General features: G+C 37.6%; 1 protein-coding gene across 4 annotated transcripts in view; it reads left to right on the forward strand.

Annotated features, from left to right (window-relative positions):
• Positions 1-16,078, forward strand: part of GSK3B (glycogen synthase kinase 3 beta) — a 301,800-nt gene that overhangs the window by 183,926 nt on the left and 101,796 nt on the right. For all 4 annotated transcript variants that reach the window (XM_004373653.1, XM_004373652.1, XM_023728841.1 and 1 more), the window contains 3 exons: positions 2,385-2,495; positions 10,193-10,323; positions 14,206-14,312. In XM_004373653.1, coding sequence (XP_004373710.1) covers positions 2,385-2,495; positions 10,193-10,323; positions 14,206-14,312 — 349 coding nt within the window. The remainder of the gene's footprint in view (positions 1-2,384; positions 2,496-10,192; positions 10,324-14,205; positions 14,313-16,078) is intronic.

A 16,078-nucleotide genomic window follows, 5' to 3' on the forward strand; every position in this document is an offset into this window, starting at 1 on the left:
CCCCCAGGGATGTCCCTGTGCGTCTGTGCAAAGTAAGGGAGTAGCTTCGAAGCCGCTCGGTACTGCCTGGTTAGAAGGGACTCCCAAGCCGAGAAAAGAAAAAGAAAACAAACAAATCAAAACAGAGCAAATCAGAGCAAACAAACAAAAAAACCCGGGGGGTCCTACCAGCATGGTGGCCCGGACCGGGAAGCAGTTTCATAGCCAGTCAGTGTTTTGCAGCCTTTCAGGAAGAAGCAAAGATGGTACACAGAGCCAGGTATTTGAGAGAAAGGAGGGAGAGAGAACGAAAAAATCTGAAGAAGCTGGGCAAAGAAGCAACACCAGCAGCTAACAAAAGGCACTCAGGGAGTCGGCCAGTGTGGGTGGGTAGAGTACACGCGACACCGGGGTGTTTCCTGTCCAAGAGACTGTGGCTGTAGGAAGCAGAGGAGGCTAAGTGGGGGTGAAGAAGGGTGGGGGGTGGGAAAGCCTATATCGCTGGTTACTGGTTGTTCTGTCTCCTGCTGTAGCTCCATGAAGCTGCTTTCTCATACCTCCTGTTCAGTGATCTCTGATAGGAGTCCAAGATGGCAGATCCATGCTGCGGTAGCTGATAGGGGACCTCTGCATGTATTGCTCCTCGCTCTCTGTTTTTGGTCAGTTTTTTATTCCATTCAGTGCTTGGCTGAGTTCTTTATCTCTTCATTTGATGCTTAGGATTTCAGGATTGATGTGTGACTCTGTTTGACTTAGTTTTTCTGATCTTTGCTGTGGAGGGACAGCATGGTGCTTCTGACTGTAGCGCCATGTTGCCTGGAAGCCTGGTGGTTAGTTTTGAAAATGTTAAGCTTGAGATGCCTGTTAAACTTGGATATAATAGTCTGGAGTTAAGAGGTCCAGGCTATATGTATAAATTTGGGAGTCATCAGTGTATGAGTAGTATTTAGCCATTAGACTTGATGAGGCCATCAAAGTAACGAGTTTAGATAAAGAACAGAAGAGGTCTTAAGACTGAGTCCTGGAAGCCTCCAATGGTTAAGAGAGCAAGGATAGCATACCAAATTGTAGCTGGATACATGAAGGGCCGAGGGATAGTGAAAAGGTAGTAGGATCATTGCCGTGCTGTCTCACTAAACTGTTTCCTGAGCCCTGCTGCACTCTATGACCCCACTTCTTGAATATAGTTTTCTCCCCGTCTGTTAGGCTCCTTTCAAACTCAGTTCAGATGTCATCTCTTTTATACCTGCACACTTACTTCCTCTGCAGTGGCAGCTGGCATTTAGAAAGTGTTCAGTAAATGCTGACCATTTAAATTCTCCACTTCACTTTGGTAGCTAAGATGATTTCAAATTGGGAAGACAAAGTTCTTTACCTGCAGATTTCCCCACTCAGTAGCCAGCCCTAGACCGCGAACACAGTGATTCACAGCTTTTTTTTCTGCTTCGATTTACTTGTCTGATATTGTTCACATGAACAGGGTAGGAAAAACCAAAAACCCATTACCATCAAGTCGATTCTGACTCATAGCAACCGTATAGGACAGAGTAGAAATGCTCCATAGCGTTTCCAAGGAGCAGCTGTTGGATTCGAACTGCCGACCTTTTGGTTAGCAGCTGAACTCTTAACCACTCCGCCACCAGGATTTCCGAACAGGATAAGGGTCACACTCTATTCCTCTTCTCCACTTGGTATTTAGTTGGAATTCCCTTCTTTCTCTCCACTGTTCTTGGATTGATGTCTTATGCTGCTGAGAATGGATGTTCAAACAGAACACCTCAAAAAGTTTGTGAATATGGGAACTCACTGCCTTATTTCAATTAATTATGGAATACGAGTGGTTGTTCGACTAATTGCACACTTTCTCGTAAACAGAATCCTTTTGTAGAGCTGAGAGCAATTTTGAAGATTATCTAGGTAGTGCAGCCTTTCATACTGTAGTTGAGGAAACTGACGCCCAGAGAGATGAAGTGACTTGGTGCACAGCAGTTAGCAGCACAGCTTGGTCTAGATAGAGATACAGCTTTCTTAACTCTCAATTCAATACTCTGTACTATTGTGCCACCTTTCCTGTTAGGATATAGAACATTGATTCTAAGACTTTCTAGTATGAAATTTTGTGACAGGTAATATATTCTTAAAAGTCATGGTAACCAAAATAATCATTTAAATATGATTGAGAATTGTAACAGTATGGAAATGGCTGTAGTTTTTCCTTGGAATTATTAGTAAGAAGGTATAGTATACTTGTTTTTACTATTATGGTTGTACTCTGAATTAATTTTGTATAATTAAAATTGAACACGAATCTTTTAACATCTGAATAAGTAAATTTATAGAGTTGACTGTAATTTGAACATTTAAAAACTAATTTCTAATCTTTTTTTTTTTTTTAACACTTTCAGAAAGATGAGGTCTATCTTAATCTGGTGCTGGACTATGTTCCGGAAACAGTATACAGAGTTGCCAGACACTATAGTCGAGCCAAACAGACGCTTCCAGTGATCTATGTCAAGGTATGTAAAAATGGAGTCATTTCCCATTTTGAAAAGCTAGGGAGAGTGCTGGGTGCTTTTAAACTATATTATCACATCACATATAATACTGACGGAGAAACTGCAAAGTATTATTAGAGCTTCATTAAATTCTTCTACAGTTTTAACATGTGAGGCTTTCATCTTAAACTTTCATGATGCAGGTATTAAAGATGCTTTTCATCTTTATGGGGCCCTGGTGGCACAGTGGTTAAGAGCTCGGCTGCTAACCAAAAGGTAAGCAGTTCGAATCCACCAGCAGCTCCTTGGAAACCTTATGAGGCAGTTTTAGGGTCGCTATGAATCAGTCGGCGCAACGGCAACAGGTTTTTTTCAGCTTTATGGTAAATTGCAGTGAATTTTTTCATACATAATTATGGATTTTAATTCTGCTAGGCATAGCACTTTTAAATTTAATTTCTGATATGACTTTTATCACATCACAGACTCAAATAGGTATATATCATTATTAAATATAGTTATAAATATGATCAAATTCAGTGTTTAAATTCCATTTATAGATGTTCATTGCTTCTGTAGCTGAAGTTAAAGCCTTTAGTAATTTTAAATATACACAGACTATCAAGATGCTGTTTAATTTTTGGTACATAATATCCATGCCATTTTGTTTATTTGCTAGAACTCATGGCAGAGTGGCTAGGAATTTATCCAGCATAATTCTGATAAAAGTTGTGGTAGATGATTAGAAACATTTTTGTTTTATTAATTATGACATTGTGAAAATTAACTAGGAGTAAGTTTGAAAGTTCAAATGTTTAAATACATATTTATGGTACTCGTTAACTCTTTTTAATTTTTGTATTTTACCCTTTATAGAAAATAAAATGGTATTGACTCTAAGTGTTTTCAGGTCAGAGTCTTGAAGTTTTACTTAATAGAGTATTTAAACTTCACAATAATAAAATGAGTACCAAAGCAAGAACATTAATAATAGAAGTTCTTTTAGAACTTTGATAGCTAGACTGTTCTGGCAAGTAGTCCAGGATTTCTGTTGAAGTCAATGCTAAGAGTTAAAATCTGATTTAAAAAAAACCCGTTGCCAGTGAGTCTATCCCGACTCATAATGATCCTATAGTCAGAGTAGAACTGCCCCATAGGGTTTCCAGAGAGCAGCCAGTGGATTCGAACTGCTGACCTTTTGGTTAGCAGCCGGGCTCTTAACTACTATGCCACCTTCTATTTGGGCTTATCAAAAATTGCTTGAGGCTATGAGAAAATTGATGATACTAAACCAAAAACCAAACCTGTTGCCATGGAGTCGATTTCGACTCATAGCAACCCTATAGGACAGAGTAGAACTGCTTCATGGGGTTTCCAAGGAGTGGCTGTTGGATCCAAACTTCTGACCTTTTGGCTAGCAGCCGAGCTCTTAACCACTGTGCCACTAGGACTCCAAATTGATGATAGTAAGAACTAAATGACACAGTTTTTCCTCTAAATTTGCCTCAGTCCTTTATTCTGGTTTTAGAATAGCAAATCCAGTTCTAGATAACAGGACAGCAGTGTGTTTCTTTGGACTCACTACGTCTGGAGTAAACTTTTGAGCTTACTTCAGAATGGTGATGGTGAAGGTCTACCCTGTGGCTCTTATTGGTTCCAGTGCAGAGCAGTGGCACGTTTATGAAAAAGAAGGAACCCTAGATTTGGACCCTGAAGCTCTAGCTTTGAGACGTAACTTTACTACTTAATTATATGTTTTGGGCAAGTCACCAGTCCATTCTGTACTTAGGTTCCATGTTGATAAAATTGTACTTATTTCTTTTTTACCCAGAGTATAACATTGTTGGTGTGTAAGATGAGGTTAACATCTGAGAAAATACTTTGTGGACTGTAAAGTAAAATTAATAGAAACCCTTAACACTATATTAAAAAGTGACGTGCTGTGCACATTCAATAAGAGTACACAGTGATTGGGCGATTTTTCCCCCTACCTCTTTAATTCAGCAAATGAATGCTAAATGATTGCAGAATAATCTGAAGCCTAATAAAATATTTTATTCCTTCTCTAAAAAAAACCAAACCCAATGCCATTGATTCGAACTCATATTGACCCTATAGAACAGAGTAGAACTGCCCTATAGGATTTCTAAGGCTGTGAATCTTTACAGAAGCAGACTGCCACATCTTTCTCCTGCGGAGCAGCTGGTGGGTTCAAACCACCAACCTTTTGTTTAGCAGCCAAGCACTTTAACCACTGTACCACCAGGGCTCCATTCCTTCTCTAGTAAGAAGAAAAAAATGACACAATTAACTCTAAAACAGACAAAATGTAGGTGTTATAAAAGTGGTTAAGCAGCTGGAAATTTATATTCTTTTTTTATTTTATTATAGTAAATATATAGGTAACAGTGCAGTTCAGTGACATTAATTATGTCATATTCATTTGAATTGGCAACATATCCTTGGAAAAAAGAGGAGTATAGTAGCATCTCTCTTGAATCTACCCTCCAAATTTATTTACCTATTAAAAAATAAAAAACCAAACCCATCGCCATGAAGTCAATTCCAACTCATAGTGACCCTATAGGACAGAGTAGAACTGCCCTGTAGGGTTTCCAAGGTTGCAAATCTTTATGGAAGCAGACTGCCACATCTTTCTCCTGAGAAGCAGCTAGTGGGTTCAAACCACCTACCTTTCAGTTATTAGCCCAGCACTTAACCACCAGGGCTCCATTTACTTATTAGCAGATCTATATTGATTCCTAGCAAAGCAATACTTTTTTCTTTTTTTTAAATTGTGCTTTAAGTGAAAGTTTACAATTCAAATTAGTTTCTCTTACAAAAGTTTATACACACATTGTTATGTGACCCTCATTGCTCTCCCTAAACTGTGACAGCACACTCCTCATTTGCAGCCCGGATTTGCTGTTTCCATTCAACCAGCTCCTTACCCTCTCTGCCTTCTCATCTCACCTCCTGACAGGAGCTGCCCATTTAGACTCATGTATCTACCTGAGCTAAGAAGCACACTCTTCGCAAGTGTCATTTTATGTCCCATAGTCCAGTCTAATTTTTGTCTGAAGAGTTGACCTCAGGAGTGGTTTTAGTTTTGGGCTAACAGAGAGTCTGGGGGCCATGTCTTCTGGGGTCCCTCCAGTCTCAATCAAACCATTAAGTCTGGTCAGAAAGGAATTGGATTTCTATACCCCCCTTTTCTCCTGCTCTGTCAAGGACTCTCTGTTGTGTTCCCTGTCAGGGTGGTCATTGGTGGTAGCTGGGCACCATGTAGTTATTCTGGTTTCAGGCTGATGGAGTCTCTGGTTTATGTGGCCCTTTCTGTCTCTTGGGCTAATATTTTCCTTGTGTCTTTGGTGTTCTTCATCTCCTTTGCTCCGCAATACCTATTTTTTTTTAACAGAAAATGTGCCAAATTATTTTCTTTTAGTGTATCTGTCTGTAAGCAGCCCAGGTGGCACAATGTTTAAGTGCTCGGCTGCTAAATGAAAGGTCAGCTGTTCAAACCCCCCAGCCACTCTGAGGGAGAAAAGACCTTGTGAACTGCTCCCGTGAAGATTTCATTCAGCCTAGGAAACCCTATGGGGTAGTTTTATTTACTCTGTTCTGTAGGGTCGCTATAAGTTAGAATTGACTCCATGGCACACAACAGTATCTGCAGAAAATTTGCTTATTTCAGGACCTTTCTTTAGTTACCCTAAACATTTGTTTTTATTATTGAAAATTTCAAATAATTTCAAATAAATAAATTACATGATAAACGGAGAAAAGATTGAAGTTGTCAAGGATTTCATTTTACTTGGATCCACGATCAATACCCATGGAAGCAGCAGTCAAGAAATCAAACCACGTGTTGCATTGGGCAAATATGCTGCAAAAGACCTCTTTAAAGTGTTAAAAAGTAAAGGTGTCACTTTAAGGACTAAGGTGTGCCTAACGTAAGCCTTGGTGTTTTAATTTGCCTCATATACATGTGAAAGTTGAACACCGAGTAAAGAAGACCGAGGAAGAATTGATGCCTTTGAATTGTGGTGTTGGCGAAGAATATTGAATGTACCATGGACTGTCAAAAGAATGAACAAATCTGTCTTGGAAGACGTACAGCCAGAATGCTTCTTAAAAGCAATGCTGGTGAGACTTCATCTCACATACTTTGGATATGTTATCAGGAGGGACCAGTCCCTGGAGAAGGACATCATGCTTGGTGAAGCAGAAGGTCGGCGAAAAAAAGGAAGACTGGCAGTGAGATGGATTGACACAGTGGCTGCAACAATGAGCTCAAGCGTAACGATGATGAGGATGCACAGGACCGGGCAGTGTTTTATTGTGTTGTACATAGGGTTGCTGTGAGTCAGAACCAACTAGACAGCACCCAGCAACAACACAACAACCCCCTGCTCTCTATTCCCTATGCTTATTTTGAAGCAAACTCCAGATATTATTTTTTTTATCTGTAAGTGTTTCAATATATATGTATAAAAGATAGGGATTCTTTTAAAAAAGATTATCACAATACCCTTCAGCCCGTTCTGGGTAGATGAATGATTCCTTTAAATAGCTATTGTCCTTCCAGAGGCAGAGCTATTGGCCTTAGGCATTTTTCTTTGGTGACACAGATCTATTCTTAAGTTTAAAGGTCTAAAGAGATAAAAATAATGTCTGGAACTGATGAGTTATGAGTTACTCTCATTCACTTAAGGATTCTCTGGGTGATGCAAATGGTTAAGCACTCAACTACTACCTGAAAGATAGGCCATTAGAACCCACCCAGAGGTGCCAGAGAAAACAGACCTGGAGATCTGCTTCCAAAAGGTCACAGCTTTGAAAACCCATAGGGAGCAGTTCTACTCTGCAACAGATGGGGTTGCCATGAATCGGAATCGACTGGACAGCAACTAACAACAACAGGAAACCGTTCACTTATTCGTTCTACATAGTTTTATTGTAATGCTATTATGTGAAAAATACTTGAATTGAGAGATGGAAATAAAAATGATAAATACATATAGCTCTTACCTTCATGGACTGCATCATCTAATAAGGATTTGTTTGGCATACACATTAGCAGAATGGCAAATATATTTCTTGTTTTGTGATTGACTTTCACTTTTTCCAGGGAGGATTGAGAATGTTCTATGGCCTTATTGCTTCAAACCTGTTTCTTCACCCCTTTTGTACTACTGGTTACATTGTATTTGGTGGTTAATATATAGATTAAAAAGGTTTTGAGCATCTTTGCTTTCTTTGATGAGTATCTTTCAAAAAGGTAAGTGGGTTTTAAAATGCAACTCTAAAACAAATGCCTAACTTAGATCTTTTTAATTGAAAAGATATGTTAAAGGACCAGGTCTAAGTACACGAGAGCACTGAGTACGTTTTTGTGAATCATAAATAAGATTGTCATTCTGTTGTTTGTTTGAAACATGTTGTAGCAGAGAGGAAAGGGGATTGGATTTGAGTTAGATTTGATAACTTTGTAACTCTGATCAGATTCCTTAGTCTCATTCTCTTAACCTTTATTTCCTCTTCTGTGAAAATGAGGATTAGTGTGTATATCAGTGGTTGCAAGAGTTGAACAAATGGGTGGAAACCCACTTGGTTTGTCAGTTACTACATGTTAAATAAATCAGTTGAATTTCAAATTGTGTTAAATATCTTTGAGTTTCGAAGAGTTTATCATTCTAGTCTTTTACTTAGTGGGCAAGCTATTTAGTGATTAAAATTTTGTACATTTATTTAATAGAATAAAAATAGGACAAAATAAAGAAATCATAATTAAAGCCATAGTACTTACCCAAGCTGCTATAGAATACTGAGTGTCTGATACTGGGCCAGTTGCTTACCTTCTCTGTGCCTTGTTGTTGTTGTTAGGTGCCAACCTTTTGGTTAGCAGCTGAGCTCTTAACCACTACGCCACCAGGGCTCCTCTCTGTGCCTAGGTTACTGTACATGTAAAATGGAAATAATAATAGTACCCATCTCATAGGGTTATTATGAGGATTAAATGAGATAATACATGCAAAGCACTTGAAATAGTGCCTGGCACAGGGTAAGTTGTTTTTCTTATTATTGTTCTTTCTAGTGTAGAAAACCTCTCTGTACTTTTACAGAGTGAAGATAAAAAATGAAACTTAAAATTGCATATTTCATCCTTTATCTGGACTTTCCAAAAGATAAAGAAAACGGAGATATAGTAGATCTTTCAGATAAAAGAATACAGTAAAATTGCATCTTAAAATTAACCTCATTTTTAAACATTTGAGCAATTTTTTTCTTGTTTGTATGCTTTTTTCTTTCTTTCATTATCACTTTAGCATTTTTAATAAAGAAAACTCCTTTCCCCCCATTGATTGTTGCTGGCTTAGACATTAATATCCTAACAGAATTAGTAAAATCTCTCCTTTAGTAGATGAATGCCTGTCAACTCATGTTTATTATGGGAGATCATTTTCTTAGTGGTAATGAATTAGAGTAAGCTCTCAGAGTAAGCTTTAGGACTTGTAGATTGATTCTGTGAACAATAATACGATAATAGAATAATGAAGTTCTTAAAAAATTTTATGTAAGGATACCTAACTGCCTTAATTCTAACTTGTGACAAACTGCTGATCTTACTGAAGGTCTCTCCAGTTTTACAACATGCTTCATTTTATAGAAGGCTTAATTTTCCAGCTTTAGTTTAGCATTTAGGATGCACTGAAATCCAACTTACTGTCCGTAGTTTTCATCATGCCTCTTTGAAGGACAGTAGGTTTCATGTTCACTTTCACCTAAGCCTTAACTGTAGCCTTTAAAGACGATGTCATATGCCACTGACCTTTAACTAACTTTTTTGTTTGTTTTTTACCAAGACAGTGGCGTCTTTGGTTTGCATCATGTCAAAAATTATTTCCGTGGTGTGTTACTTTGAGGTAGAGGTCAGAAAGTGAATAGTTAGAAAAAGTTTAAAGTGAACCACAGCACTGACTTTGGGAAACAAAGTATACTCACTTTCTCCATAAAGTCCTTCTCTTCCTCAGTCAAGAATCTGATTCTGTCTTCCACACACACGAATTTCTCAGTGTATCTTTTTCTGTAATAAAATTGAAAAAATCTAAGGTGATACCAGTAATCAGCTAGGCATGTGTTTTTAATGACATTTTAAAGTCTGTTTATTTCTGAAGGATATTAATAGGAAGAGTGATGATGCTACTAACAGCATCACTGATGTCTTGGTGGGTCATCGATTATAGATTTTTGCAGTCCAGTTGTGAGTTTTCCCAGGCCTCTGTATCTGTTACCTCTGAAGCTGACATCTCAGAAACATATTATAAATATTCTAAAGATAAAACTGGAAATATTTTTACATGAAACAGCCTAATGTAGTAGAATGATGAACTTAAAAATCAGAAAACCATCTCGCAGGCTTGTAGTGAGATGTTAGTAAGATGAAGAGTGATGAAGAAGTTGTAAAGCTTTTTTTTTTTTAAGTTCTTAAAGGATAGTGCAAATAGAATATATGGTTAATAACATTTTCATTAGTGATAGTGAATTCATATAGAAATGACATGAAACATTTTACATGTTAAAGGGAGGTTGACTAAGTGCTAATGTTCCCCAGCATTTCGTGTTTGGTTTGAAAGTCTGTTACTTTATTTACTGCTTAAGGATTCTGATTTGTTTGGGATAGGAAGTATTCAATTAATTTTTACTATCTATTCCAGTTGTATATGTATCAACTGTTCCGAAGTTTAGCCTATATCCATTCATTTGGAATCTGCCATCGGGATATTAAACCACAGAACCTCTTACTGGATCCTGATACAGCTGTCTTAAAACTCTGTGACTTTGGAAGGTAAGCTAGCTGTCTTTCTCTCTCTCTGCTGTTTCCACTCTCCCCTCCCCTCCCATATGCTCTTTTAAATGTATCCCTTTTATGATGTCAGTCTAAACACTAGTCCTCATGGAGGAAGTATAAACTAGTGTAGTTCCTTGTGAGGGTAGTTTTGATAATTTCTGTCAGAATTATAGATGTATAGTCTTTCGTGTTAACAGTTTCACTTCTAGGAATTATTCTCAGAAATACACATTTATGAAATGGTGTATATACATGGATTTTTACTACAGCATTTTTGTTGTTGTTAAATGTCCAGGAGCAGGAAAATGACCAGATAAACTATGGTACCTGTACAAATAATGTGATTGATGCAGCTGTGAAAATGTATGAGGCAGCTCTCTGTGAACTGAAAGGGAATGCGTTCTAAGAAATACTAAATGAAAAAAAGCAAGGTCAAGATTATGTTTAGTCCTGGTAGCACAGTGGTTAAGTGCTCGGCTGCTGACCAAAAGATTGGTGGTTCAAACCCATCAGCTGCTCCACAGGAGAAGGATGTGACAGTCTGCTTCCATAAAGATTACAGCCTTGGAAACCCTATGAGGCAGTTCTGCTCTGTCCTGTAGGGTTGCTGTGAGTTGGAATCCACTCCAGAACAACAGTTTTTGGTTTATGCCTCCCTCTTATGTTTTAAAAACAAACAGTGTAGCTGTATGTGTACAAATATATGCATGTATATGCATGAGTTATTTCTGGATTGATACATAAGAAACTTGTAACATTTATTGCCCCTGGGAAGGGAAACTTTGGTACTATGGTGTAGTTGGGAAGCTTGCTGTTTTATTGATTGTACTTTAGTATTGTTTGGATTTTTGCTATGTGGTATTCCTTTTTCAATGAGAATTAATTTTTAAAAAATGATCAATTATTATACATACTATGTATCCTTTTAACTTCAGAGTTCAACTCAATTCAGAGATGAAGTAAAAAATCTAGTAAGAGTGTTTTCTTCCTTTTCTTCTATAATCTCTTATTCTCCCTTTTTTTCTTCAAATTGCAACTCACTTTTGGCTTTTTAAAACTCATTCCTTGGTAATCTACTGTGAATTCATGGTAAAATTTCATTCTTTTCTTTTCCATAGTGTTTAGTATCTTGTGACTCTATAACCTTTCAGTATGAAATCAAGCTTGTATTTCCATGAAACTCAGGCATTGGCCCTGCTACTTCCTCTCTGGCGTAATCACTTAGAGTAATCTATCTTCACTGAGTTCCTAAGATATTGCTGTATAACTTGGATTCTCTCAAATTTAATTTTTTCATCCTTCTAACAAATTCTTATTTTTCCATTCAACTCTTTCTACATTACATATTGACCCACACCTGTTACACTTGTATTCCTCCATGTTTGTCATACCTTTACATCAACCCACAGTTTAAACATTGGGCTTAACACTAGGAATACTTTCCATTGGCTGTCTCTTGAGAGAGATACCTAAAAAAAAACAAAAAACAAAAAAAACACAAGCACATCTGCTCTGTCATGAGTAAATACTTAGTCTAACAAGGGTGTTCTCTTTCATACTGTCCCCATTTTACAGTTTCCTAATTAAACAGTTAATACGCTTGGCTGCTAACCAAAAGGTTGAAGGTTCAAGTCCACCCAGAGGCTCCTTGGAAGAGAGGCCTGGCTAGCTACTTATGAAAAATCAGCCACTGAAAACTCTACTCTGGCACACTTAGTACTGGTACTAGTACTATCACAGTATCCAACTTACTCTGCAGGTTATTAACTTGTCTCCTGAACCATAAGAAAAAGTGCAGGAAATTAAATCAAAACTCCTATCTGATACTAGTTACTGTTTATAGGACAAACTTTCCAAATCAGATCCAGTTTTATTGTTACGGGGCGTCTTCCCCACTGAGTGTCTGATTGATAGGACTGTGAAAAGACTACAAGACACCAAGTTGTTCAGTACACTTTCTTTTCTCATCATAGTGGCAAAACACTTGCCATGAATCTTTTAGAACATAGAAATCGCTTTGTTTTAATCAGTTTGGAAGAGGGATTTCACTTATATGCTAATAGCTCACTTTTACAAACCCTCTGATAGCATTTTTATTTTTGTTTTTAACAAGATTAATTTGGTCAGATAGGTTTGGGAGACATTTTAGATTCTTAGGTGCCAGTTGGTGGTGACTTGAACAATAAGCAGTATTACTCCCTTGTTAATGCTTCTTTACTCGATGAAACGGGGCCAGGGCTTACCTGAAGGGTAGTTTATTGGAAGACTAAGACTATATGTGACCACTGTATTGGGCAGTGGGGCATATATCTCAACCCTCAGAGGGTCAGAGAGTTATAGCCAGCCTCACTTGTAAGAAAAAGAAGGTAGCTCCATCAAGTAGTGAAGAAATCTACAGGTTGTGAAGTTTCCAACATTACCTGTTTGTTTTATATGAATTTTCTGACAATATAATTTGAATATAAAAAGGTTATTATCAGTTAGGTCCCTGAGTGGTGCAAACAACTTGTGCTCGACTACTAAAGATTGGCAGTTCGAACCCACCCAGAGGCACCACAGAAGAAAGGCCTGCCAGTCTGTTTCTGTAAAGATTATGCCAAGAAAATCCTATGGAACAGGCCACCTCTGCCATACATGGGGTTGCCATGAGTTGGAATCCACTCACGGCAGTAGGTTTGGTTTGTTTGTTAGTTTTTCTCTTTTTGGATTGTCAGTTATGCTGAAAATTAAGTGTCTTAAATTTTCATGCAGCCAAAACAGGGATTGATACTGATTAATTTATGACATTGTTGGTGTGTGTCAATACTTGGGGAATGGTTATAAATGAAACTGTCTTCCACCTTCAAAATTGGTGATGAAGGATTAAGATTAGAATCATCATTGACTAGAAACAGATGAAAGAAAAGAATGCCTGGGTTTGATAGTTCTGTGACTGCTTTTCTCTGTCTCCTCTGATTTTTCTGTACCTTTACCTCACAATTTTCTTTCCTTTTCTTTGCACTTCTTTTCTACTGTTTTGATTTTGTTGCTTATATTTATTTCCTGTGTTTGGCTTTGTTATTATTATATGTCAAAATGGTTAGCTTCTACAGCAGTTTTTTATTTCATTGGGTTTTCTAGTTATCTTGAGAGACATCTCAAATTAAATTAATTTTAATGAACTCTAATGTTTAAAGTACATGCTACAAAGTATTGTGGAAGGAGAGTTGGAATAAGAGAACATGTAATTAAACTCAACACAGCAGAGTTGGGATTCATAGGCTGTGAATCATCTCTGCCCTAAAGGAAAGGACATGCCATTTTGGAATTTATCGGGTAATGAATGCCTGTACAATGAACAAAGTGACTAAGGTGGTGGAGAAATAAAATAGATTGCATCTATAAGCCTTGGGATATTCATCCTGAGTCAAAAGTCAAATTGTAAGACGGTGACCAATTTCTTAGTCAGGTATATTTGATGAGGAGTATTCATTCTTATACTATAACCCAAGAAAATCATCATGCTTTCTAATGAGAGGGAACCTCTTACATTTCTGATCTTTCGTCTTTGTATTTTGGAGGTGGAATTTGGTTCACAGAGGAGCAGAAGAATTTCAGCATTTAACCTTTTGTGACTTTTTATCTCCTTTGCCTTACATGACAGTTGACAAATGCTTTCTTTAAAACTAATCTTTTTTACCATAGTGATGTGATAAAATTATTTTTTTTGTTGGAGATAGGTAATTACAGTTCATGTTTTCTTTTTCATATGTTGAATGATTGGAATTATGTGAATCTTAGATAAGTATTCAGTGTTTTGAATGATAGCAGTGTGGGTTCTGTTAAGGTTTAGATTTAGTGTAAAAATTTTCTGCTTTTTATTATTTTTTTTTTTATTAGTGCAAAGCAGCTGGTCCGAGGAGAACCCAATGTTTCGTATATCTGTTCTCGGTACTATAGGGCACCAGAGTTGATCTTTGGAGCCACTGATTATACCTCTAGTATAGGTAAGTACTAAATCTGATTATAATGCCTTATAGTTATTAGTTGCATCTTGTTTTTATTTGGCTATTGTTACTAAACTGTTGTTGTTAGTTGCCATTGAGTATTTTCATTTAAATGTAAAGATGGATATGCTCTAAAATGTATTTTTTCTTAAAAACTGATCTGCAAAAATGTATAGAATTTCAAAAACTTTACCGTTCAGAATATAAGATACACTTACTGTTTGCTTTTAGGTTTGAACTATTAGAATAATAATGCTAGTACTTTATAATTGTATAATTTTTCTTTTACTGAACTTTAGATGAAGGTTTATAGAACAGACTAGCTTCTCATTTAACAATTAGTATATATATTGTTTTATAACATTGGTTAACAACCCCATGACATGTCAGTACTCTCCTTTGTCAACGTTGGGTTCCCTGTTACCAGTTTTCCTGCCCCTCCTGCCTTCTAGTCCTTGCCCCTGGGCTGGTGTGCTCTTCGAGTCTCGTTTTGTCCTATGGGTTTGTCTAATCTTTCGCTAAAAGGTGAACCTCCAGAGTGACTTCATTACAGGGCTAAAGGGTGTCCAGGGGCTACAATCTTGGAGTTTTTCCAGTCTCTGTCAGGTCACTAAGTCTGGTCTTTTTTTGAGTTATAATTTTGTTCTCCAGCTCTGTTTAGGACCCTCCAGTGTGATCCCTATCACAGCAGTCAGTAGTGGTAGCCGGCACCATCTAGTTGTACTGGACTCAGTCTGGTGAAGGCTGTGGTAGTTGTGGTCTGTTAGTCCTTTGGACTAATCTTTTCATTGTGTCTTTAATTTTCTTCATTTTCCCTTGCTCCTGAAGGGGTGAGACATCTGAAGTATCGTAGATGGCCTCTCACAGGCTTTTAAGACCCCAGATGCTAATCACCAAAGTAGAATGTAGAATATTTTCTTTATAAACTATGTTATGCCCGTTGAGCTAGATGTTCCCTGAGACCATGGTCCCCACAGCCCTCAGCCCAGTAATTCACTCCCTAAGGGAGTTTGGATTTGTCTATGGAGCTTCCATGACCTTACCCTAAACAAGTTGTGCTGACTTCCCCAGTATTGTGTACTGTCTTACCCTTCACCAAAGTTACCACTTACCTATTGTCTGTTTAGTGTTTTTCCATCTCCACCCCTCCCCTGCCTCATAACCACCAAAGATTGTTTCTTTTGTATGTAAACCTTTTCATGAGTTTTTGTAGTAGTGGTCTCATACAATATTTGCCCTTTTGGGATTGACTTATTTCACTCAGCATAATGCCTTCCAGATTCATCCATGTTGTGAGATGCTTTGCAGATTCATCATTGTTCTTTATCCATGCGTAACATTCCACTGTGTGTATGTACCATAGTTTATTTATCCATTCGTCTGCTGATGGGCATCTAGGTTGTTTCCATCTTTTTGCTATTGTAAACATTGCTGCAGTGAAGAACATGGGTGGGCATATGTCTATTCATGTGATGGCTCTTGTTTCTCTAGGATATATTCCTAGGAGTGGGATTGCTGGATCATATGGTATTTCTATTTCTAGCTTTCTGAGGAAGCACCATATTGTTTTCCAAAATGGTTATACCATTTTGCATTCCCACCAGCAGTGCATAAGAGTTCCAGTCTCCTTACAGCCTCACCAACATGTGTTATTTTCTGTTTTTTTTTGATTCGTGCTAGTAATGCCAAGGTGAGATGATATCTCGTGTTTTGATTGGCTTTTCTCTAAGGGCTAGTGATAGCGAGTATTTCCTCATGTGTCTGTT

This window comes from Trichechus manatus, unplaced genomic scaffold (assembly GCF_000243295.1).
Source record: "Trichechus manatus latirostris isolate Lorelei unplaced genomic scaffold, TriManLat1.0 scaffold00026, whole genome shotgun sequence".
In the NCBI taxonomy this organism is placed as follows: Eukaryota; Metazoa; Chordata; class Mammalia; order Sirenia; family Trichechidae; genus Trichechus; species Trichechus manatus.